The 24,429-nt window shown below is 36.9% G+C and overlaps 1 protein-coding gene across 1 annotated transcript in view; it reads right to left on the bottom strand.

The window, feature by feature from the left end:
• SH3BGR (SH3 domain binding glutamate rich protein) overlaps positions 1–24,429 on the bottom strand; it is a 63,469-nt gene that overhangs the window by 22,125 nt on the left and 16,915 nt on the right. Inside the window, exon 6 of the mRNA XM_024758430.1 lies at positions 17,917–17,997. Coding sequence (XP_024614198.1) covers positions 17,917–17,997 — 81 coding nt within the window. The remainder of the gene's footprint in view (positions 1–17,916; positions 17,998–24,429) is intronic.

Genomic DNA, 24,429 nt, shown 5'->3' with positions numbered 1-24,429 from the left:
CACAAATTTATCTAAGTTTTATTCTCTGAAATGTATTTCTATTATTTTGTATTAATTATTAACATCTAGAGGCTTAACCCACCTGGAATCTAATTTTGTATATGCTATAAAGTAGGGCTCTGTTTTCTTCCAGATAGATGACAAATTATGCCCATACCATTATTTTTCCCTTGAATTGAGATGTTATTTTTGTCGTTTATAAAGTTCTATGTATGCATTTGGATCTGTTAACACACTAGTCTATATATAAATATATAAACATATCCATGGATGTATTTATCAGTTCCCATGCCAATATACAGCTTTTATCACTGTAGTTTTTAACATAAATTTCAATATTCAGAAAGGCAAGACTTTGCTACACAAAGTCTCCTTTTTCAAAATTTTCTTGGCTCTTCTCAGACATGTATTATTCCAATTCATTTTAAGATCATTTTTCCTAGTGTCAAAAATATTAAATAGGCTTTTCATTGAAATAGCACTAAATGTATTTATTAGTTTAGGAATTATCACTTCTTATTGTTAGGTCATCCTACTCAGAGCATCATAGGTCTCTCCATTACTTTAATATTTGTTGGTGTCTTTCAGATAAATTTATTCCTAAACGTTTTAGAGATTTTTATCACCATTGTGAATGAGGTATGTTTTTTACATTTTAACTTCCTATCCATTATAGTTGATATAAATAAAAGCTACTAATTTTTGCATTTTTTTAATCCAGAAACGTAATAAACTCTAATACTAATTCTAATGGATTTTATTGGAGTTTGTTGAGATTTCTAGGCATACAATTACATCATACACAAATAAAGATAATTTTTATATTTCATATATGCTACATATATATGAGATATTTCATTTTCTTATTTTTTTGTGATAACTACAACTTCTAAAACAATGTTTAATAATATGGTGATGACAGGCATGCCTATCTTTCTTCTGATTTTAATGTTTCAGTATTTCATGGTTCATTAGGATACAGTTTTCTTTTGATAATTGGTTTTTATAATATTTACTCAGTTTCCTTCTACTTATATTTTAATCCATGTTTATTTTAACTAGGAATGTCTGATGAATTATATCAAATATCTTCTTGGTATTTATGGACACAATCTTACAGTCTTTCTCCATCAATAAGTTCATGTAATGAACTACTTTGATAGAAAAAATTCTGCTCTAATTTGGTGTATTACCTTTAATTCATTGCTGGATACAGTTTGTTAATATATTATTTAGACTTCCCATCTGAATTCATAACAGAAATTGATCTAGGTATAACTGAAAGTTTTCTAAGTAATATATCAACTGGTCAGGGATTTCATCTACTTCATTTGTCTGTTCAAGTTATATATAGTCAAATTACATATAAATGTATTCAAGTTGTATATATTCAAATTATATATAAATTGTATTCATATATGCACACACAGAGGCACACAGACACACACTTTCTCTTTTGTATTAAATTAATCTTGGTTTTTCTTTTTATTGATTCACCGCCTACTCTTTTTTTTCTATTTTCCTAATTTTATAAGTTGAATATTTATTTTACTAAGTTTTTACCTTTCTGCTTTAATTATAAGAATATTTAAAGTTAACAATTTTCCTCTGTATAGAGATTTGGCTGTATATTGGGGTTTGTGTATGAAATAATAACTTTTGCTTATTATTTGACGACTTGTAATATCAGTTATGTTTTCCCTTGGATATGGAGTTATTTGAAATGGCATATATTTATTTCTTAAGTTTTTATGATATTTCTCTTCCAGATTGTAATTCTATACTTGGGATAAAAATGTATCCTGTAAAGTCATCCCTTTTTGAAATTTATGAAAGTTTCCTTTGTGACCAAGAACGTAATAGATTTGGAAATTGTTTAATAAGTGTAAGAGAAGAATACATTCTATTAATATCTATCTAATATATTCTTATTCTTGTGTGTATACATATCTATTAAATTGTTTGCTGTCACAGAAGACCCCAAGTAACCAAAATAATCTTAAGAAGGAAAGACAAAACTGGAAGTATTATGCTCCCTAGTTTCAAACTATATTACAAAGCTACAAAATCAAAACTGTATGGTACTGGCTCAAAAACAGACATACAGATTGATAGAACAGAATAGGGACACTGAAAATAAACCCACACATTTAGGGTCACTTAACCTATGACAAAGGAGGCAAGAATACACAATAAGGAATAAAAAAGTGTCTTCAATAAATGGTGTTGGGAAAACTGCAAAGCTACATGGAAAAGAATCGAACTGGACTACTTTCTCATACCATATACAAAAATAAACTCAGGGCTTCCCTGGTGGCGCAGTGGTTGAGAGTCCACCTGCCGATGCAGGGGACACGGGTTCGTGCCCCAGTCCAGGAAGATCCCACATGCCGTGGAGCAGCTAGGCCCGTGAGCCATGGCTGCTGAGCCTGCACGTCCGGAGCCTGTGCTCCGCAACAGGAGAGGCCACAACAGTGAGAGGCCAGCATACCGCAAAAAATAAATAAATAAAATAAATTAATAAACTCAAAATAGATTAAAGACTTAAATGTAAGACCTGAAACCATAAAACTTCTGGAAGAAAACATAAGCAGTATGCTCTTTGACATCAGTCTTAGCAATATTTTTTTGGATCTGTCTCCTCAGACAAGGGAAACAAAAGTAAAAATAAATAAACTGAACTACATCAAACTAAAAGACTTTTGCACAGCAAAGGAAACTATCAACAAAACAAAAAGGCTGCATACCAAATTAAAGAAGATATTGCAAATACTACATCTGATAAGGGATTAATATCCAAAATATACAAAGAACTCATATAGGGAATTCAGTGGTTAGGACTCCACTCTTCCACTGCAGGGGGCATGGGTTTGATCCCTGGTCGGGGAACTACTGATAAGATCCCACAACCCACATGGCATAGCCAAAAAATAAAAGTTAAAAAAACCCATGGGCTTCCCTGGTGGCTCAGTGGTTAAGAATCTGCCTGCCAATGCAAGGGACATGGGTTCGAGCCCTGGTCTGGGAAGATCCCACATGCCACAGAGCAATGAAGCCCGTGTGTCACAAATACTGAGCCCATACGCCACAACTCCTGAAGCCCACACACCTAGAGCCTGTGCTCCACAACAAGAGAACACCACAATGAGAAGCCCACACACCACAATGAAGAGTAGCCCCCACTTGCCACAAGCAGGGAAAAGCTCACGTGCAGCAATGAAGACCCAACACAGTCAAAAATAAAATAAATAAAATAAAATAAATTTATTTCTTTAAAAAGTTAAAAAAAATAAAACTCATATAACTCAACATAAAAAAATGTTAAATGGGCAGAGGACCTGAATAGACATTTTTCCAAAGAAGACATACAGATGGGCAACAGGCACATAAAAAGATGTTCAACATCACTAATCATCATGGAAATGAAAATCAAAACCACAATGAGATATCACCTCTTACCTGTCAGAATGGCTATTATCAAAAAGACAACAAATAACAAGCATTGGTGAGGATATGAAGAAAAGAGAATCCTCATGCACTGTTGATAAAAATGTAGATTGATGCAGCTACTAGAGGAGACATTATGGAGATTCCTCAAAAAATTAAAGGTAGAACTGCCACACAATCCATCTACTGCACTCCTGGGTATTTATCTGAAGAAAATGAAAACACTAATCTGAAAAAATATATACCCCAATGTTCATCGCAACATTATTTACAATAGCCAAGGTATGGTAGCCACCTCAGTGCCCATCAATAGACAAGTGGATAAAGAAGATGTGGCATATATATATATATGGAATATTACACAGCCTTATAAAAGAATGGAATTTGCAACAACATGGATGGACCTAGAGGGTATTATGCTAAGTGAAATAAGTCAGAAAGAGAAAGACAAATACTGTATGATTTCACTTAAATGTGGAATCTAAACAACAAAGCAAATGAACAAACATAACCAAATAGAAACAGAGTCATAAATACAGAGTGGTTGCCAGAGTGGAAGGAGACGGAGGGAGGAAGGAAATAGATGAGGGAGATTAAGAGATACAAACTTTCAGTTACAAAATAAATGTCACTGTTATGAAATGTACAATATGGGGAATATAGTCAATAATTCTGTAATATCTTTGTATGGTGACAGATGGTAACTAGACTTATGGTGGCCATTTTGTAATGTACAGAAATATTAAATCATTATGTTGTATACCGGGAACTAACATAGTGTTGCTCGTCAGTTATACTTCAAAAACAAACAAACTCATAGAAAAAAGTCTGTGGTTACCAGAGGCAGTGGGTGGGGAGAGGGGAATTGGATGAGGTAGACGAAAGGTACAAATTTCCAGTTACAAGATTAATAAGTACCAGGGATGTACTCTACAACATGATAAATATAATTACCACTGCTCTGTGTTATATACGAAAGCTGTCAAGAGAGCCAATTCTAAGAGTTCTCACACAAGGAAAAAAAATTTTTTTCTAATTCTTTCATTTTGTGTCTGTACAGGATGATGGATGGTCACTAAACTTCATTTCATGATATATGTAAGTCAGATCATTATGCTGTATACCTTAAACTGCAGTGCTATATATATACAGCGCTGCAGTTATATCTCAATAAAGCTAGAAGAAAATTTTTTAATTTTTAAACTTAAAAATTAAGTTGGCTGATTACATTTGTTTTTTTTTGCTGTAAATTGTGCCTGATATGTAATAAGTACAATATATTTATTGAAAGGTATGTTTTTAACAAGTTTTCATTGTATGTCTAGGAGTTTCTGATTTATGAATTTGACTGCCATGTAGTATGATCCATAAAGATCCATGACTACTATATTTTCTTTATGGATTTTTACAATTTCTCATAATACCTCTTTTACCTAGTTAATGCTTTTGGTCTTGAATTCCTCTATATCTAATATTATTAATGTCACTCCAGCTTTCTTTTTGTTTGTTTATGCCCTTCATTTCCAGTTTTCTTTGAATTATTGTTTTATTGTTATAAATAACATATGTCTCAATCTATGTTAAAATCTAATACCACTGACAACTCCAATTCCGGTGTAGGCAAGTAATATCCTATAAACTCTCTAACAAATAATGACTATAAACTCTGGGTGAATTTTTTTAAATAAATTTTCTTTAAAACAGAAGTAAAAAAAAACAAGAGGAAAATGAACCAAAGTAAGAAGATTCAAGAGGAAGTTGACTTAAAAGATGAGAATGATTTGCACACTCAGGTTCACAGCTGCATTATTCACAAGAGCCAAGAGGTGGAAACAATTCAAATATCATCAGTGGATGAATGGATGAGCATACATACAATGGAATACTATTCAGCCTTAAAAAAGAAGGAAAGGAAATCCTGACACATGCTACAACATAGATGAACCCTGAGTACATTATGCTAAGTGAAAGAAGCCAGTCACAAAAATACAATACTGTTTGATTTCACTTATATGAGGAATCGAAAATCAAAAAATTCTAGAAACAGAAAGTAAAATAGTGGTTACCAGGGACTGGGGATAGGGAGAAATGAGGAGTTGTACGAGTATAGAGTTTCAGTTTTACAAAATGAAAAAGTTCTGGAGATCTTTTGCACAACAATGTACATATACTTAACACTACTGAACAGTAAAGTTTTTGAAAAATGGTTAAAAAAAAAAGTGAGAATGGCACTGGGTGAGTTGTTGTTCTCAGGGCTTAAGCCTGAGAAAAAGCAAATCTTGTGAGAGACATAAAACCACAACAGTAAACCCACAGGTTTTTTTGCCTGAAAAATCCAAAAAAAACAGAATTCGGGGCACCCACAGCCCCTAGAAAATGAGAACAGAATCCTGGACAGGTGAGAGGCAGATGGAGGGAGCCCCAAATTCTGTTTATAAACTCTGTCAAAACCTCCAGCTGAGCCCAGAACAATGTGTGTATGGGACTGGTTTCAGCTAAAGAAAAAAGAGCTCAACTCAGATTTAAGCTGCTACTAGAAACATAGAGTTTGCAGTTTGAGTACGACAAAGTAAATGCCTACTGAAACAAACAAACAAAAAATCAACATTTTTCAGAAGAATGTAACAAAATACAGTCTGCACAACACAACCTTCACTATCTCCAAGTATCCAAAACACTTGAGGTATAAAGAACAGGAAAATGTGACCCATCCTCAAAAGAAAAAACAATAAATAGAGACCAATCCAGAAAGAACCCAGATGTTGGAATTAGCAGACAAGACTTTAAAGCAGCTATTATAACTGTGCTCAAAGATGTAAAGGAAAATATGCATACGATGCTGAAACAATTAGAAATCTCAGCAGAGAAATAACAGCTATAAAAATCAAACAAGTGGGACAGTCTATAACAGAAAAAATACAATATCTGAAATTTAAAACTCACTAGACTGGATGCAGAATGAAGATGACAGAAGAAAAAATAAGTGAACTTAAAGATAGACCAACAGAAATTATCCAATTTGAAGACCAGAGAGAAACAAGATTTTTTAAAAATAAAAAAAGCTTCAAGGAAATATGGGATAATGACAAAAGACTTATCGTATGTAATTAGAGTGTCAGAAGGGGAGATGAGACAAAATGGGACAGAAATAATATCTGAAAATATAATGGCTGAAAACTGCCTAAATGTGGTAAAAGACATATATATTTACAGATTCCAGAATCTCAGCAGATTCCAATAAGGATAAACAGAAAAAAAACTATGCCCAGGTACAACATAATCAAACAGCTGAAAACCAAAGATGAAGAGAAAATCTTGAAAGCTACCACAGAAAAATGACATATTACATACAGGGAACAAGGATTCAAGTAATCTTCATGTCTCATTAGAAACAATGAAGACCAGAAGACAGAAAGAAACAACATATTTAAAGTGTCAAAAAATTGTCTGAGTAAATGTAAAAGGTTAGATTTACTCTTTTAAAAAAAAAATACATAGGATTGTTCAATGCAAAAATTATAATACTGTATAGTTGAGGTGATGATATACAAAAATGTAATATACATGATACATATAGCACAAAGGATGGGGGATGGTAAATGGATATGTATGATTGCAATGTTTGTTCATATTATAAAGTGTTATAAGATTAACTATAGACCGTGAAATACTAAAAATGTACACTAAAATCACTAGAGCAACCAAAAATAGTTTTGCATTACAAAAAAATGAAAGAATTATCGCTAAAAAGCCAAAAAATAAAAGGGAATTCTAAAGTACATCCAAATAACCCAAAACAAAGCAAAAGCACATAGAATAGAGGAATCAAAGGAGAGGGGACAAATAAAAAACAAGTAATAAATGATAAATCTAAACACAATTAATTCAACGATTACTTAAATATTAATAAACTAAATGGCCCAGTTGACAACAGAGACTGTCAGAATGAATAAAAAATGCACAAGATCTAATTCTATGTTGTCTACATGGGTAAGTTGAAAGTAAACGGATGGAAAAAGATATACCATGCAAACAGTAAGCATAAGAAGTCTGGAACATCTTTTTAAAACAGCTTTTTTTAAAAATCATAATATACAGATAAAAAGACAAAGAGTATTACCAGGGATTTCAAAAAGATATTTGATAATAATAAAAGGGTCAATTCATTAGAAAGTCATAATCATAAATATGATTGTGCTTTTAAAACGTATGAAGCATAAATTAGCCAGATTAAAGGGAAGAACAGACAATTCACATAACTGGAGATCTAACACCCCTTTCTCATCAACTGTACAGCAACTATTCAAGAATCCAGGCTAGGAAATTTCAGCCTCTCCAAACTTTTTAGAACAACTGATAGAGTTGGTTTGACTCTTTCTACCATATTAATTCATTAGAGCTCGTCTGTCTTCTCTCATGTTTTTCCTTCCCTTCATTTTGCTGACTTAAGTTTGTCTCCATTCTGTTTTACTCAGCTCTGCCCCCGTTCTGCTAATCCAGATGTTCTGAAACGCTTTTCTATTTCACTATTGCTTACCTTTCTGTTCATAAAACTCACAGCTCTCTCTTAATAAATGACAGTTACATAATATGAACGATCCCCAACAAAATGATTTACCTCCCCTGCCCCTCACTGAGCCCAGACCTTCAGAACATTGGTATTTCCCTCCTTTTCTCCATATCCCCAAACCAGAATGGATATTCTCACATATGTCATTGTTCCCATATGGCCTTCCACAACTCCTGGCTATTTCTGAGGTTGTTTAAAATTCCTGACGTCACTATTTTGACAAGGTTTTCCTTTACAGAAGTGGTTCTCAGCTTTAGGAGCACATTAAAGTCCCCTGGGGCCTCCCCGCCCAGAGATTTCCATTCAGCCCATCTTGGCTAAGGCCCTGGCACGTCCTGGAACTAACAGCTCCCCTGGTGCTTCTGCTGTGCATCTAGGGCTGAGGCCGACTGCCAGGGTCCGCCTGCTCCAGGTTTCTTGGGGGCCTGCCCCGCCCCCAACCCATCTCACACTCACCGCTTCTCCCAGGGAAGACCCCTCTGTGGGCCACCGCCGGGACTAAGGGCAGGATGGAGGTGGGGGGTTCAGCTGCCAGGCTGCTTCAAATCACTGCCCAGGGCCCCTCCTGCAGTGCGAATGCCCCATCTGGGCCTGCAGGGCCCTGAGAGCTGAGCCCACCTTGGCCAACACCAGGGCTCAGTTCCTCCTTCAAACCAGCCCTTTCTGCTTTCCATCTTGCAGGGACTCTTGCCTAGTTTCTGGTCCTCAGAGAGCACCCGCTGGTTTTCCTGCCCAGTCAGGCGCTGAGGGGCTGGAGGGGAGGCTGCAGCATCACCTTCAAGTGGAGGGCCCTCTGCTCTCTCCTAGTCATGAGTTCTCTTCTCCTGCTCTTCATGCTTTTGTTTTCTCCTCACGCTTTTTATTTATTTTTGCAGTAGGTCCTTGTTGGTTATCCATTTTATTTTTTAAAAATTTTTTTTACTGTGCTAAAACTCACATAATCTAAAACATACTATTTTAACCATATTTAACTGTACATTTCAGTGGCACTAAGTACATGTACATTGGTGTGCAACTCTCACCATCAACCATCTCCCAAATGTTTCACCTTCCTAAACTGAAACTCTGTCCCCATTAAACACTAATTCCCATTCCCTCTCCCCACCCTCCCCACGCCCTGGCCCCTGGCATCTACCGATGTACTTTCTGACTATGAATTTGACTATTCTAGGTACCTCGTATAACTGGAATCAAACAGTATTTGTATGCACCTAATGTATACTGGAACGCATTTTAACACATATATTACATTTTAATATATTTCCGGCAAACAGATTGTACCTTCCTTTTTTGCCCCTGTGCTATTCAGTAGGCCCTCACCAGCCATCTACTTCATACATAGGAGTGTACATACGTCGATCCCAATCTCCCAATCCATCCCACCTCCCCAATTTGGTATCCATACGTTAGTTCTCTACATCTGTGTCTCTATTTCTGCTTTGCAAATAGGTTCATCTGTACCATTTTTCTAAATTCCACATATATGCGTTAATACACGATATTTGTTTTTCTCTTCCTGACTTACTTCGCTCTGTATGACAGTCTCTAAGTCCATCCACGTCTCTGCAAATGGCACAATTTCATTCCTTTTTATGGCTGAGTAATATTCCATTGTACACATATACCACGTCTTCTTTATCCATTCCTCTGTTGATGGACGGTTACCCATTTTAAATACAGTAGTGTGTACATGTCAATCCCAAACTCCCAATCTATCCCTCCCCCTGACAATTCTCCCCAGTAACCATAAGTTCATTCTCTAAGTCTGTGAGTCTCTTTCTATTTTGTAAATAAGTTCAATTGTATCATTTTTTAAGATTCCACATATAAGCAGTAGCATACGACATTTGTCTTTCTCTGTCTTACTTAACTTCACCGAGTATGATAATCTTCGCTCTTTCTGGAACTACTCTTGTTCATGTCCTAGGTCTCCTGTGGCTGACTTCCAGGCTCTGGCTTTCCCAAATGACTTCTATTTCTTTGCATTTTATTTTGTGTTGGAGGTATTTCCTCCTGTTGATCTTGAACCACATGTGGGTCTCAATGGCATCCACTCTCTCCACCGCTCATCTTGCAGTTTTAAATTAGGAAATTTCAGAATGTCTGTTTCTGCTTCAAATTCATGTCTTGTACAGTCCTCATCAAATGTTTCTGTCTCCCTCTCCTTCTTCCTTTCACGCTCCTTCCTTTGAAGGCACCTGGATTCTCTGTTCAGTCTGGTCTTCCTCCTTCAGGTTACTGGGAAACCCTGCACTTACTGAAATATTTTTGCCGTGACTCAAAATTGCTTTCAACGGAAGCTCACTAGTCACACCAGAAAATGAGGATCAAAACTTTTAATCACACGTCATTTTGGGCCCCAAATTACATTATCCAGACATATTATCTGCACCTTCTTCAGCAGACTTGGATGCGTCCTAAGAGAGAATCCATCTTCTGCTAGAGGATGCAACCATGACCCCATCAGATGATTGGAACCCTCTTGAGCAATGTCAGTGTCACTGTGGGAAATGTCAGAACGTCCTGGGGTGGCTGCTGTGACGACGGTCCCCACTGGGATGTTCAGATTCTGACGCTGAATAGTCACACCCTGACAGCATTCTATAAACGTGATGCTTTGTCATTGTGATGACTGTACGTACCTCTACCAGTTACAGGAAAATCTATTTACATATATACATATATATAACTGGATATTTTCCATTGGTGTCTTAATAATACTCCCCTGACTAAAATAACATATAGAAGACGTTGGTCCTAGTGGTTCCTTGCATGATATTTGACAATGATGGTATAGGCTATCAATCCTAACTTTAGTTATTTGCTTTAAATGTTAACTCGATCATCTTTTACTTCTTTAATTTCAATCTAGCATGATCCAGGGTAGTAATTTTCAATTAGAGATTCCCATCATATACTGTAGTGGAATAACTGAGGACGTGGAAAGGAGACGTGACCCATGAGCCCCCCCCGCCCCAGCAAACTGGGGGCTGGCGAATAAGCCAGAACTGCAAACAGTCCTGATTGCTTTGAGCGCCCCCCCCCCGGCAAACGGGGGGCCTGCGGAGACGCATTGAGTGCTTTGGGCACTGATCCATGAGATGGCCTCAGTATAATCAGAGTGGTGGGAACGCAAGGAAATGTCCTTGTGCTACTTCAGTATAATCAGAATAACGGTGGGAACTTTGTGCTGCTTTTGCGCTCAAGGACGAAGCACGGCAGGTGCTCATGAAAGCCAGTTATTGCTTCTATAATTAATAAAAATATAGGCTGCTGCTTTGGCACTTCTGAAATGTTAAGAAAACAAGTCTTAAAATGTAAACCTAGATAATGCTTTAATAAAAGCTACCACAGCAGGACAGACGGCGCTGTTTTGCCTGAGCGAGCGGCAGCCCTCTACTGCTGTGCTTCGGCACAGTTCATCTCGTGTGATGAGCTGACTTTCGGCCCTGTCCTAAGATAAACTACAACAATATACTCATGTAGTTTTACTAATATATAGTTGTTCAGGATCTACTGCAGACCGACTGAATCTCATTACTTGATATTCTTGATATATTCCTACCATATATGGTAAGAATACGCTTGTCATTCATGGCATATTGCATGGTACATATGCTTGGTATATTCACAGTATAGCTCTCTGGATAATTTTGTTGTATCAAGATTTTTCCTCTATTCATCCATTTTTAGAAATAAGATAGAATGATTGCTGTTGTCTTTGAAAATAGACTTAGTGATTACATTTATATTTTGCCTAAAACTTTTTTGGAGTGACTTTATTACTTCATTTTGCATGCCACAGAAACAGCCTATACTTTTTTTTTTTTTTTTTTTTTTTTTTTGCGGTATGCGGGCCTCTCACTATTGTGGCCTCTCCCGTTGTGGAGCACAGGCTCCGGACGCGCAGGCTCAGCGGCCATGGCTCACGGGCCCAGCCGCTCCGCAGCATGTGGGATCTTCCCGGACCGGGGCACGAACCCGTGTCCCCTGCATCGGCAGGCGGACTCTCAACCACTGCGCCACCAGAGAAGCCCACAACCTATAATTTTTTAACCTATCACTAAGTACTTTTTGAGGTAACATTGATTTATAACATTGTATAAGTTTCGTGTATACATTACATTTCTACTTCTGTATATCCTACAACGTGCTCACCACCAAAAATTTAGTTTCCATCCATCACTATACAGTTGACCACCTTTACCCGTATCGCCCTCTCCCTCACCCTTCCCCTCTGGTGGCCACTACTCTGTCTCTGTATCTATGTGTTTGGTTCTTTTGTTCGTTCATTAGATTTTTATGCTGCACATACTGAGTGAAATCATACAGTATTTATCTTTTTCCATCTAATTTATTTCACTTCTCATAATACTTTCAAGGTCCATCCACGTTGTCACAAATGGCAAGATTTCATCTTTTTATGGCTGAATAGTATTCCAGCGTGTTAGTGCATGTGTGTGTGTGTGTGTGTGTGTGTGTATCACATCTGCTTTATCCATTCATCTATTGATGGGCACCTAGGTTGCTTCCATATCTCAGCTATTGTAAATAATGCCACAGTAAACATCAAGGTGCATATATCTTTTAGAATTTGAATTCCTTTTTGAGGGATCACCATACTGTCTTGTGTGTGTGTGTGTGTGTGTATCACATCTGCTTTATCCATTCATCTATTGATGGGCACCTAGGTTGCTTCCATATCTCAGCTATTGTAAATAATGCCACAGTAAACATCAAGGTGCATATATCTTTTAGAATTTGAATTCCTTTTTGAGGAATCACCATACTGTCTTCCATGGTGGCTTCACCAACTTACATTCCCACCAACAGTGTATAAGGGTTCCCTTTTCTCCAAATCCTCCTCAATACTTTTTACTTGTTGTCTTTTTGTTGACAGCCCTACTGACAGGTGTGAAGTGATATCTCTTTGTGGTTTTGATTCACATTTCCCTGATGATTAGTGATGCTGAGCATCTTTTCACGCAACTGTTGGCCATCTGTATGTCTTCTTTGGAAAAATGTCTATTCAGGTTCTCTGCCCATTTTTAATTGGGTTGTTTGTGTTTCTGATGTCAACTTATACGAGTTCTTTGCATATTTTGGATATTAATCCCTTGTCAGATACATTGTTTGCAAATATCTTCTCCCATTCAGTAGGTGGGAGAAGAAGTAGACTTTTTGTTTTGTTGATCTCTTCCTTTGCTGTGCAAAAGCTTTTTAGTTTGATGTCATTCAGTTTTTTTATTTTTGCTTTTGTTTCCCTTGCCTGAGGAGAAAGATCCAAAAAAATACTGCTAGACCAATGTCAAACAGTGTACTACCTACGTTTTCTTCTAGAAGTTTCACGGTTTCAGGTCTTACATTCAAGTCTCTAATCCATTTTAAGTTAACTTTGGTGTATGGTGTGAGATGGTGGTCTGATTTCAATTTTTTTACATCTTACTGTCCAATTGTCCCAATAACATTTAATGAAGAGTCTATCCTTTCACAATTTTATGTCCTTTGCTCTTTTGTCTTTTCTTTCCCTAAGAGTTTCGGATTAGCAGATGCAAACTATTACATTTAGAATGGATAGCACAGGGAACTATATCCAATATCTGGGGATAAACCATAATGGAAAAGAATATAAAAAAAGAATGTCTATATGTGTATAACTGAGTCACTTTGCTGTACAGCAGAGATTGGCATCACACTGTAAATCAACTATACTTCAATAAGAAAAATAAAATAAAATAATGATGCTCACTGAATCAGATATGACCAGATGCCTGTGAAGAACTGAGGTTGATTTTATGGAGGCAATGCTTACTTACAAAGCTCTCTTGGGAGAACCGGCCTGGTACTCGGCCTGGTACAGCCTCTGCCTAAGAAAACTGTTCCACAAGCAATAATGCTGCTTATACTGCTTAAGATCATTTTATAAGCATACATTTTCTCCATAATAGTCAAGAGTATCTATTTTTAGCTTGAACAAGATTGATTTCCTTGCTGACACTTCTCCACCATGTCGTTTGCTACAAAACGACACTGTGACAAATAATATTGCTTCCATAAATCATCAAGTGTCCGTCTTCCCAAAGGATACTTGAAGGACTTTGCCCCAAGTACACACCAACACCTATAAACCCGAGCAATGCTGACAGCACCAAAGGTTCTAGCATGGACTGTGCTGCTAATTAGTGGAGTATCTTTGTGCAAATCACCTAAACCTCTTGGGCTTCGAGTTCCTCCTTTGTGAAGAGAAGGCTCTGAACTGGATGTTAAGTCCCTCTAGGCTGAGCTCTGTAATTCCACGGCCATCCCTTTCTTCTACTTAGCCAAAAAGAATTTCACGCAATAGGGCAAAACCTAAACACAAACCAGGGTGAGATCTAAAATCTGAGATTAGGTAATATTTTTAATGGGACAAGATGACGCAGAGCAGAGGGTGAGATAGAATTACATATATTAGGGTGGCTGTGCCTCAAAACGTAATGAAAAAAGCAATTTGCAGAAAATTCCAAAAAAATATGATTCCAATTAAGCATTAAGAATACAAAACAACATATGTACTGCTTGTGGAGATGAATACATAGTTTTATATATAGTCTTAAAATACCCATGATGTTAGTGGCCCCTAAGGAGAGAGGGAAACAAGGATGGGGAGAAAAACAAAGTGAACTCATTGTTTCTCTGTAATGTGTGAGTTCTTTAACTAAAGCAAATATGATATCACCTTCACTTTGGCGAGGCGTATCTATGAATATTTGCTAAATGAGTCCTTAACTTAGTGCTTGTTAAACAGGGGTGTGCATCAGAATCAACTAACGAGCTTTTTTAAAAATGAAGGTCGGGCGTCCCTGGTGGCGCAGTGGTTGGGAGTCCACCTGCCGACGCAGGGGACGCGGGTTCGCGCCCCGGTCCGGGAAGATCCCACATGCCGCGGAGCGGCTGCGCCCGTGAGCCATGGCTGCTGAGCCTGCGCGTCCGGAGCGGCTCGCGGACCGCCAAAAAAAAAAAAAAAAAAAAGAAGGTCCCTGACCCTCTCCCCTTACAATTCAGGGTCAGTAGGTCTGAAGCAGAACTCAAGCATCTTAACTTTTTTAAAACTGTCCAAGTGATTCTTTTGCAGAGCAGCCTATAATACAATACTAATATTTAAGATAAAATTAAACAAAAGATACAAATGGTCATAACAGCATTATTCATAATAGTCCCAAAGTGGAAACAACCCAAATGTCCATCAACTGATGAATCAATAAATAAAATATGGTCTATTCATACAGTGGAATATCATTCTGCCATAAAAAGAGAAGAAGTACTGACACATTCTACTACATAGATGAACCTTGACAGCATTATGCGAAGTGAAAGAACCAGAAGCAAAGAACAAAATATTGTATGATTAGTCCAGGAGGCCCAGCAGTCAAATAAGAGGAATTTCAAAAAGAGCAAAGAAAAGAAAATGGAAACTAATGGGAAAAGAATGACCACAGAAATAGTACCTCCAACATCTTCCAGAACTGAAGGACATGACTTTCCAGATTGAAAAAAGGCCCAGCAAGTGCCCAGCACAAACAAGGAAGAAAAGACCACTCCAAGTACCTCATCATACAACTTCAAAGCAAAAGAGAGGAACCTAAAGTCTCCCAGGAATGAGAAAAACAAGACCAGACACAAATACAGGGTCAGTAGACAGACTGGCACCAGGTTTCTCAACAACAGCCCTGGAAACTACTAAGAATATGGACCCGCAGCTTTCCAGTCCTGAGCAGAAGTGATGTCTGGCCTGGAGCTCTGCACCTTAGCACACAGAAAAGTCATCCATGAGGGGTGAAGGCAGGACCTACCATTTTCTATAATAACCCTTGACCTTTTTAAAATTATACATATATTAATTGGATAAAAATTAAATTTTAATATTCAAAAAATAGTCTTTTCAAGAGAAATGAAGATATGCATTGGGGTACAAAGATGCACTTAAGATAAAAACTCATCACGGTACAGTCCCTCTTCAGAGCACAACAGAACCAGAAACCAAATTGTAAAATAGAATCTGATGGCCCTAAAATCAAGGAGGTTAAACCCTCTCATTGCTGATTCAATCCATCAGCAATTCTTACCAATTCTTCCTCCAAAACAGATACTAAAATCATCCACTTCTGTACTGTTCTATCCCCACCACCCTAGTCCACGCCACCATGACATCTCATCCGTTTTACTACAGTAATTTGTACCACTTCAATCCATTCATCCCATTGTAGCCAAAAAGAGTTCTAGACAAGGAAATAAAATTACTCCTCTGCTTAAAACCCTTACAATGTCTTAACGGCCCCTAAGATAGACTCCAGAGCACTGCTGTGGCCCATGGGCTGCCCACCTGCTGCTCCCACCTCCCATGGTGCCCCTTCCCTCTTCACTTCGGCAACTCAGGACTCAGGGTAGCCATGGCAGGTCTTAGGAGTCTCCAAGCCCTTTCCTGCCTCAGGGCCTTTGCATTTGCTCTTACCTTTGCCTGGAACACTCTTCCCTCCACGCTTCCTGTCCTTCTTCAAGACCCAAGTGACCTGAGTGTCCCCACCAAGAAATATACCTTAACACTAAGGTACCATCTCTTAAACATAATAGCTAAACTAACGTGACCCAGTTAACAAACTCCTATACCAAATAAAAAATATCAAATTGCATATAATAGCTTTTAGCAATTTTTTAAACGGTTAATAACGTGTATGAGATATGCTGCATTTAAGTTGACCAAAGCCAGAAAGGTATTTCATTAAAAGGGAAATACCTTTATTTCCCTGTATAGAACTATTATCCCCTTATAGAACATTAACTAACTGTAAAATCTACATGTTACCATTTGGAGAAGGAATTCGTGTTACACCTGCATGTGTTAACCTAAGCACTAAGAGACCTCAGGTGTCATTACCTAAAGAATGTGGACACATGGAAGACAGCACATCCACGTGCCTTTGAGACACACCCATCTCTATAAGGTAGGATTTTTAGTTGTGTCTCCTATGGTGAGAACTAATTGGGACTCAGTCATCACAAATCTCTTTTGAAATGAAGCTGGGCACAAACAGATTAGTTAAGAAATAAATGAATTAGACAAATGTGTGCCTGTCTTGTATCTACGGAGAGTCATGTATGAGACGCTTGGTAGAGGTGAGGAATGCAGTGAACGTAAGGAATAAAACCAGGTGATCTCTGGGGCTTCCCTGGTGGTGCAATGGTAGAGAGTCCGCCTGCTGATATAAAAAAAAAAAAAAAAAAAAAAAAAAAAAAAAAAAAACAGGTGATCTCCACCAGACATTCAAATTCATGGTATTTGCTTTATTAGCATAATTCTTTATTTAATTGATATAATTGTACATAATCAAAGATGAAACAACACCAGAGGGGAAAAGAAATCTGATGAAATTTATCTATTCTTGAGTCTAGATCTTACTTTTTCCCTCCTCATCAGACAAAAAAAGCAAAATTCATTTTCAATAGAAATAATTAATATAGGAGTACATATCATTATAAAATTAACTAACATAAGCTGTCATGAGAAATTCATAACAAAATAATTTCATAGACACAACCTGAGAATTTATACTTTTACATATTTAATTAACGCATTTAAGATTATTGAATGCAATGATATTTCTTAGGTATTGTGAAGCTTACTATAACAAGGTGTAAACAGAGCAAAAATAATAAAAGCACAGTTTTGAAACATGCTTTAGTAGAAACCATGCATTATCTCTATGCATAAGACTTCATCAGAATAAGAAGTGTATTAAAATCATGTTCATTTAAAGATCATCACTTATTAAACAGTGTTGGTGCTGATTTTATCCTCACTTCTTATGAACTATATTGGGTCATTGACCTATACTGGATCCCAAGAGGGTGTTCAAGCTTACCTTTGAGCCTGGAGGGGGAGCCAAGCCAAGGAAGGAATAAATAATATTCTCTTCTTTTGCAGAGAAGAAAGAGTCAAAATCCTTGAAGCAAAGAAAAAGAATGATTAAACCCAGTGCACACTTGTGAGCCAGTATATTGACCTAAGTTAATATTTTTTATTTATTAGTCATTAAGTGAGGAGCTAACACAAAATGCTATCCCCATTTGCTTTGCCAAAGTGATCAAGCCCAAATTTAGGAAATTGAAGCATGAAGTTTACATTTGTTTTTACACACCTTCATTGTGCCTATTACAGTACAGTGAAAACACACACACACACACACACACACACACAAATTGTTCCTGCTCAGGAATTGCTGACAACACGCAAACATACATACTGAGGAAGAACCTAGGGGCAGGACAGGAATAAAGACGCAGACGATGAGAATGGACTTGAGGACACGGGGAGGGGGAAGGGTAAGCTGGGATGAAGTAAGAGAGTGGCATGGACATATATACACTACCAAATGTAAAATAGACAGCTAGTGGGAAGCAGCCACATAGCACAGGGAGATCACCTCGGTGCTTTGTGACCACCTAGAGGGGTGGGATAGGGAGGGTGGGAGGGAGACGCAAGAAGGAGGAGATATGGGGATATATGTATATGTATGGCTGACTCACTTTGTTATACAGCAGAAACTAACACAACACTGTAAAGCAATTATACTCCAATAAAGATGTTTTTAAAAAAAAACATGCATAGTGGAAGGCTTCTCTAAAAGTTTCACATCTTTAGCTGGTTTCCTTATAATTTGACCCTATGGATTTGGACCCTAATCAGGGTCCAAACAACACAGGACTAAAACAATTAAACCAACACCGGATTTCTCTGCTGTTGTTATAGTAGCTTCTAAGGGCCCAGACCTGTCTCAGGCCACAAGATTACAGAGGGTTTAGAAAGGCGCTTGTTTTGCCAAAATGGGAAAAACTGCACAGCGATCTGAAACCTGGTAGCTGATAGAAACCGGAAGCTCAGTGAAACTCCACCCCCATGCCAGACCACATCCAGGTCAGTGCTTCACCAGGTGGGTCCAGCCCTAAACCAACTCTCCAGTAGTGTAATTGTCAATAGCTCGGAAGAGTTTCACTTTTTATCATTAAACATAAAAGATACTCCCTGGCCACTTTCTTACTGCCAATCTTTGTCATTGGGGCTGTGATGCAATTTCAACAGTGTTGCCAAAAGGCTCAGAAGGTACAGGGTTAGTCTGGCCTGAACCGAACAGGACACTGAAACCAACGAGGTCATGTTATTGCCTACCCTCCTCTTATGTGTGTTAAGAGCTTAAAACCAAAGACAGGCCACCTATATTGGGAAGAAAATGTTATGTACTTCTCGTGTGTTCATCTTAGCCTAAGATTTATTTTCCTACCTGTATCCCTGATTCTCTCAGTGATTAATTTTCTTCTTTTGTACTGAAGGTGTTTTTGTAAACTGCCTCAAATCTTAGCTGAGGGAAATATAGCATGGTAAGTGATTCTTTGGTATCAGAAATTCTCACTAATTCCCAGAGCACATACTTACTAGGTGGTTGTTAAAGATTACATGATAGAATTCATTAATAGTATAGCACTAGTAAGTAGGTAAAAGGTAATAAAGTAAATTTATGCCAGTTTCTTAAACTTCCATAGATAAATATCTGACGATCTCTAGTTGTCAACTCTAGAAGCTTTCAAGTCAAGATAAGTTTTCTTATAATTGAACAAATTGTGTTTCGCTTCAACTTAAGTCCATATAGCTTCTTCAGAATTTCAGAGGACTGAAGAAGTTTGTTCATATTTTTTACTTGATGTTAACAAATAGATATAGAAAATAATGAGTATGAAATGGTTTTTCAACTTCCAGTTACGTTAGTGTGGCAGATTAGATGCCCTAAAACACCATCTCGAAAAAGATATTTTTAAGCCAGATTAAGAAAAAAAGTATAAATGCATTGCTAAGCTGGTACCGGAAAAAAAAAAAAAAGTATAGCCAAGTGAGATCAAGAATCCTAAGAATAAGCACACAACAAGGCCACCATCCACGTTGAGAGTTTCTTACAAAACCAGGAAATCTTTATCTTCCACTCTGATGCCACAGAGAGAAAAGAGGCAAGTGGATAAAACCTGGGCCTCCTTAAGGTGGGGAGTTCTATAAAACACACACACATAAAGATACACACACATACATACACACACAGAGATATACATTTGCACATATAGACATATACATGTGCACATATAAACACATACATACACGTATATACATAGATGTATAGATACACATACAGACACATATATATACATATGCACATGCATACACACATATACATAGATACACACATACATGCACATATATACACAGACACACACACCAGAACCCCACTGAGGGCTCTACCCTCAATGTAAATATAAATGAGAAAAAACTTTGCCATGAAAAATAGAATGGAAGAAAACGTCCCTGATTCAACTTTGGTGCTCAGTGAAAGAGAAAACATTCTCTGAGAATTTATAACTACAAGCCAAAATTCATGAGAGTTTTTGATCCAAATTCCCACGACATGTGTTGTCCAGAAGATCTTCAAAGGAAATCAAGTTAAAAGGGTTCTAACTTTTATAGATCTCCCAGGAAACTAGCAGAAACAAATTCCAGCCTCAAAGAGTATCTGAAAATAGCATTTTTTTAATGAGCAAATCAGAGTCAAAAATCACAAAATAAATAAGGAAATAAAAATATACCGTGTGTGAAAGCCAGCAGAAATAATGGAAAGCAGAATCAGACACTGGAATTATCAGGCAGAAAATATCAAATATCTATATTTAATATACATAAAGAAATGAAAGAAAAGCTTGAAAACACAAGAAATAAACTAGAAAGAACAATTAAGCAAATTTGGAAAGAACCAGAAAGTCCTCCTAACAATGAAAATGTGGATTAAATAGCTAATTAGACCACATCAGAAGAAAACAATTTAGCTAACTGGGAGATTCAACCAAAGACATTATCTGGAGAGGGGGGAAAAAGGATGAAAAATATGGAAGAAATATTATTATAGGAAGACAGAATGAGAAGGTCTAACACACATCTTATAGGAGAAGCTAACAGAGACAATGGGGGGAAAGGCATACTCAAACATATATGGCTAATAATCTTCTAGACTTGCTGAAGATACCAATCCTTAGACTCAGGAAGCCCAAAAATAATCCTAAACTGGATAAATAAGAAGAACTCTAGGGAATTCCCTGGTGGTCCAGTGGTTAGGACTTGGCGCTTTCACTAACATGTGGCAAAAAAAAAAACCTCTAAATCTAGACACATCCTAGAGAAAGATTATAATGCAGCCCATGGAGGGAGGGGTAGAAGGGAGGGGAAAAGGAAAACGTTTCCCCCACAAAGTATGGCATTAGATTGACAACTGGCTTCTCAATAGCAATGCAGAAGTCAGAAGAAAGTAAAATAATTTCAACAAGCTTACAAAAAAAATAACCCTCGACTCAGAATTCTAGGCTTAGTGAAACTATTTTTCATACATGAGTGAAATAAAGACACTTGTCTGGAAAAATGTCTTTTTTAAACAAAAAACATTTAGAGGATTTACCACCAACAGACCCTCACTTAAAGAAACTCTTATAGGACACATTTAGGCAGAAGGAAGATGATTCCAGGTGGATTATCTAAGATGCAAGAAGAAATAATGAGCAAAGATATTAATAAATATGTGGGCAAATCTAAATCTAAACAAACCTTGACTATAAAAACAATAAGTAGAAATGTTGTGAGGTGGTATAATGGCCAAAAAATTAAAATACTAAAATAACCGAACACATGTAAATAGGGAAAGGGTGATTAGGGTTAAAGTAAAGATACAATCTTACCTAATTTAAATTAAGTATGGTTGTTAAAATAACGAAAGTAACCACTAAGAGAACAGATAGCTTATATTAAGTAAACGGAGAAATATAATTAGGAAAAAAGACTTTAGTCAAAATAAAGTCAAGAAAAGACAAAAAAAGAAAGAAACTGCAGAAGTTGGAAAAATAAAAAGTACATAACAAAATAATAGAAGTTACTCCAAATATATCCAAATCTCAATGCATGGATCAAAAAAGAAATCATATTATGGACTACAAATGTTTTAGAAACAACAATGAAAATATTGCATATCAAAATACATGGAATGAGCTAAAGAAGTACATAGAGGGCAATTTATAGCCTTAAATACCTACATTAGAAAAGAGAAAAGCTTTAAAAGTAGTGAGTCAAGCATTAAAGTTGGGGGAAAAAAGAAACCAAAGAGTATGGAAGGAAAAAATAAAGATGAGCAGAGATTTAGCAAATAGGAAAAAAATTATATATAGATAGAGATGTATATAGATAGAGATCAGTAAGAATCAATAAGACAAAAAAAATTGAAAGTTGCTAAGAGATCAGATCATATAAGTTCTCATCACAAGGAAAAAATGGTAACTATATGAAGTGATAGATGTTAATGAAATTTATTGTGGTAATCATTTTGCAGTATATACATACATCAAATCATTGTGTTGCACACCTAAAACTAATATAATGTTATATGTCAATTACATCTCAATTTTTAAAAAAGAAATAAGGGTAAATTTTTTAATAATTTTTTTAATTTTTTTAAATCACCAGTTATTTCATCCAATTGTTTCATCCACAGTTATTAAAAAGCCCATTCTTTCCCCATCTATCTGCCACGCCAGCACTGTCTTAACCAGTTGTGTATTGTGTGGGACTCTATTTCTGGACATTAGGTCTACCTGTTTATTTATCCTTCAATATCACACTGTCTTCATGATCAGAGCTTTATAATGAGACTTGCTTATTTTCTGCTTCTTCTTGCTATTCTTAGACCTTTCCTTGTTCATTTTAGGTAAATTATCTTGCTTGGTTCTACAAAAATTCTTTCTGGGATTTTGATTGAAAAAGTATTGGATCTATAGATCAATTTGGGAAGAATTAGGATCTTTAAGATACTACCTTTTTATAGAGATGGTCAACCCAAGGATATGTTCTATAGCATCATTTATTTAAGTCTTCCGTAACATTTAAATTTTCTCCAGACATCTCTTGTTAGATTCTTTTGGAGGGACTTCACATTGTTTATGCTCTTCTTAATTATGTGTGTGTATGTATATATATATATATATATTATGCTTGTCCTTTTATCATCATAAGGAAAAGGCCAAAACTCAATAGAAAAATGTTCTAAATATATACAGAAGAGGACACAAAAACATGAAGAGCTACGCAATCTCTTTACTAACAGCCACAGTTAAAGGATGCCTCCTGTAGGGCCTACCCTGAGCTGCCACAGGGAGCCAGAGCAGATGGTTTAGAACATTTTTTAAATGGGAGAGGGGTTGAAATAGAGTTGATGGATTATTTTGTTAAGGAGGAAAATATTTTTAAATTGTCAGCCACTGTCACCATCTTTTTTCATAAAATTGAAAAATATATTTTACCAAAAAAAAAGTGGTAAAAATGTGCAACTCGCAAAGGTTCTACTCCACTTGACCCCAGTCCTGACTCCCAGGACCTAGAGGGAAGGTCAGATCAAAACAACAACAAAAACATTCTTAGAGTGACTGGAAATGTGGGGGTGATCTCACCAGTGCTTCAAACATCCACAAAGCTGTCTTCCCTCTCCTGGAAGCACTGCCATCATTAGATTCAAAGTGTGACCATCCCTCACCTCAGCTTTAAAAAACTCTTTGTATTGTCTGTTAGAGCTAAACATACTGAGAGTGATGACCTAGGTCATGAAGGTGGAGCCCTCGTGAATGGAATTAGTGCCCTTTATGAGGAGATCCCCCAGAGCTCCCTCACCCCTTCCATCACATGAGGACAAAGCAAGAAGGCACCAGCTGTGAAACGGTGGCCCTTATCAGAACTCAACCACGCTGACACCTTGATCTTGGACTCCCCAGCCTCCAGAGCTATGAGAAATAAATTTCTCTTGTTCATAAGCCACTAAGTCTGTGACATTTTGTTATAGCAGCTCAGACAGACTAAGACACACACCAGTGTCCACTCTGAAGCAATGAAAATGAATAAACTAGGAACAACAACAATCAACATGGTTGTATCTTTGAAATATGTTGGTGAAAGAAGCAACTCAAAAAATACAGATAGTATGAGTCCATTTACATAAAGCTCAAAAATAGGCAAAACAAAACAATGTATTCCTTGGGTATGTATACATGGGAGATGGGAGAAAAGGAAAGGAATGGTAAACACAAAATTCACTACCCTGGCTCCCTCTTGTGCAAAAGGAGCTGGACACGATCAGGGAGAAGCACGCAGTGTGCTTTTAAATTTCTGGAGATATCACGCTACTCAAACCGATGGTGTGCACATGGTTGTTCATTTTTATTATCCCTCTTGAAACTACATATTTTTTATCATCTATGGCACATTTCATAATAAAATGTTAATAACATAAAATAGCTTGTTCAAGACTTGTGGT

Source organism: Neophocaena asiaeorientalis, unplaced genomic scaffold, assembly GCF_003031525.2.
Source record: "Neophocaena asiaeorientalis asiaeorientalis breed wild unplaced genomic scaffold, Neophocaena_asiaeorientalis_V1.1 scaffold45, whole genome shotgun sequence".
Lineage (NCBI taxonomy): Eukaryota > Metazoa > Chordata > Mammalia > Artiodactyla > Phocoenidae > Neophocaena > Neophocaena asiaeorientalis.
The sequence above is the reverse complement of the archived record's forward strand: the minus strand, read 5'-3'. Positions and strand labels throughout refer to the sequence as shown.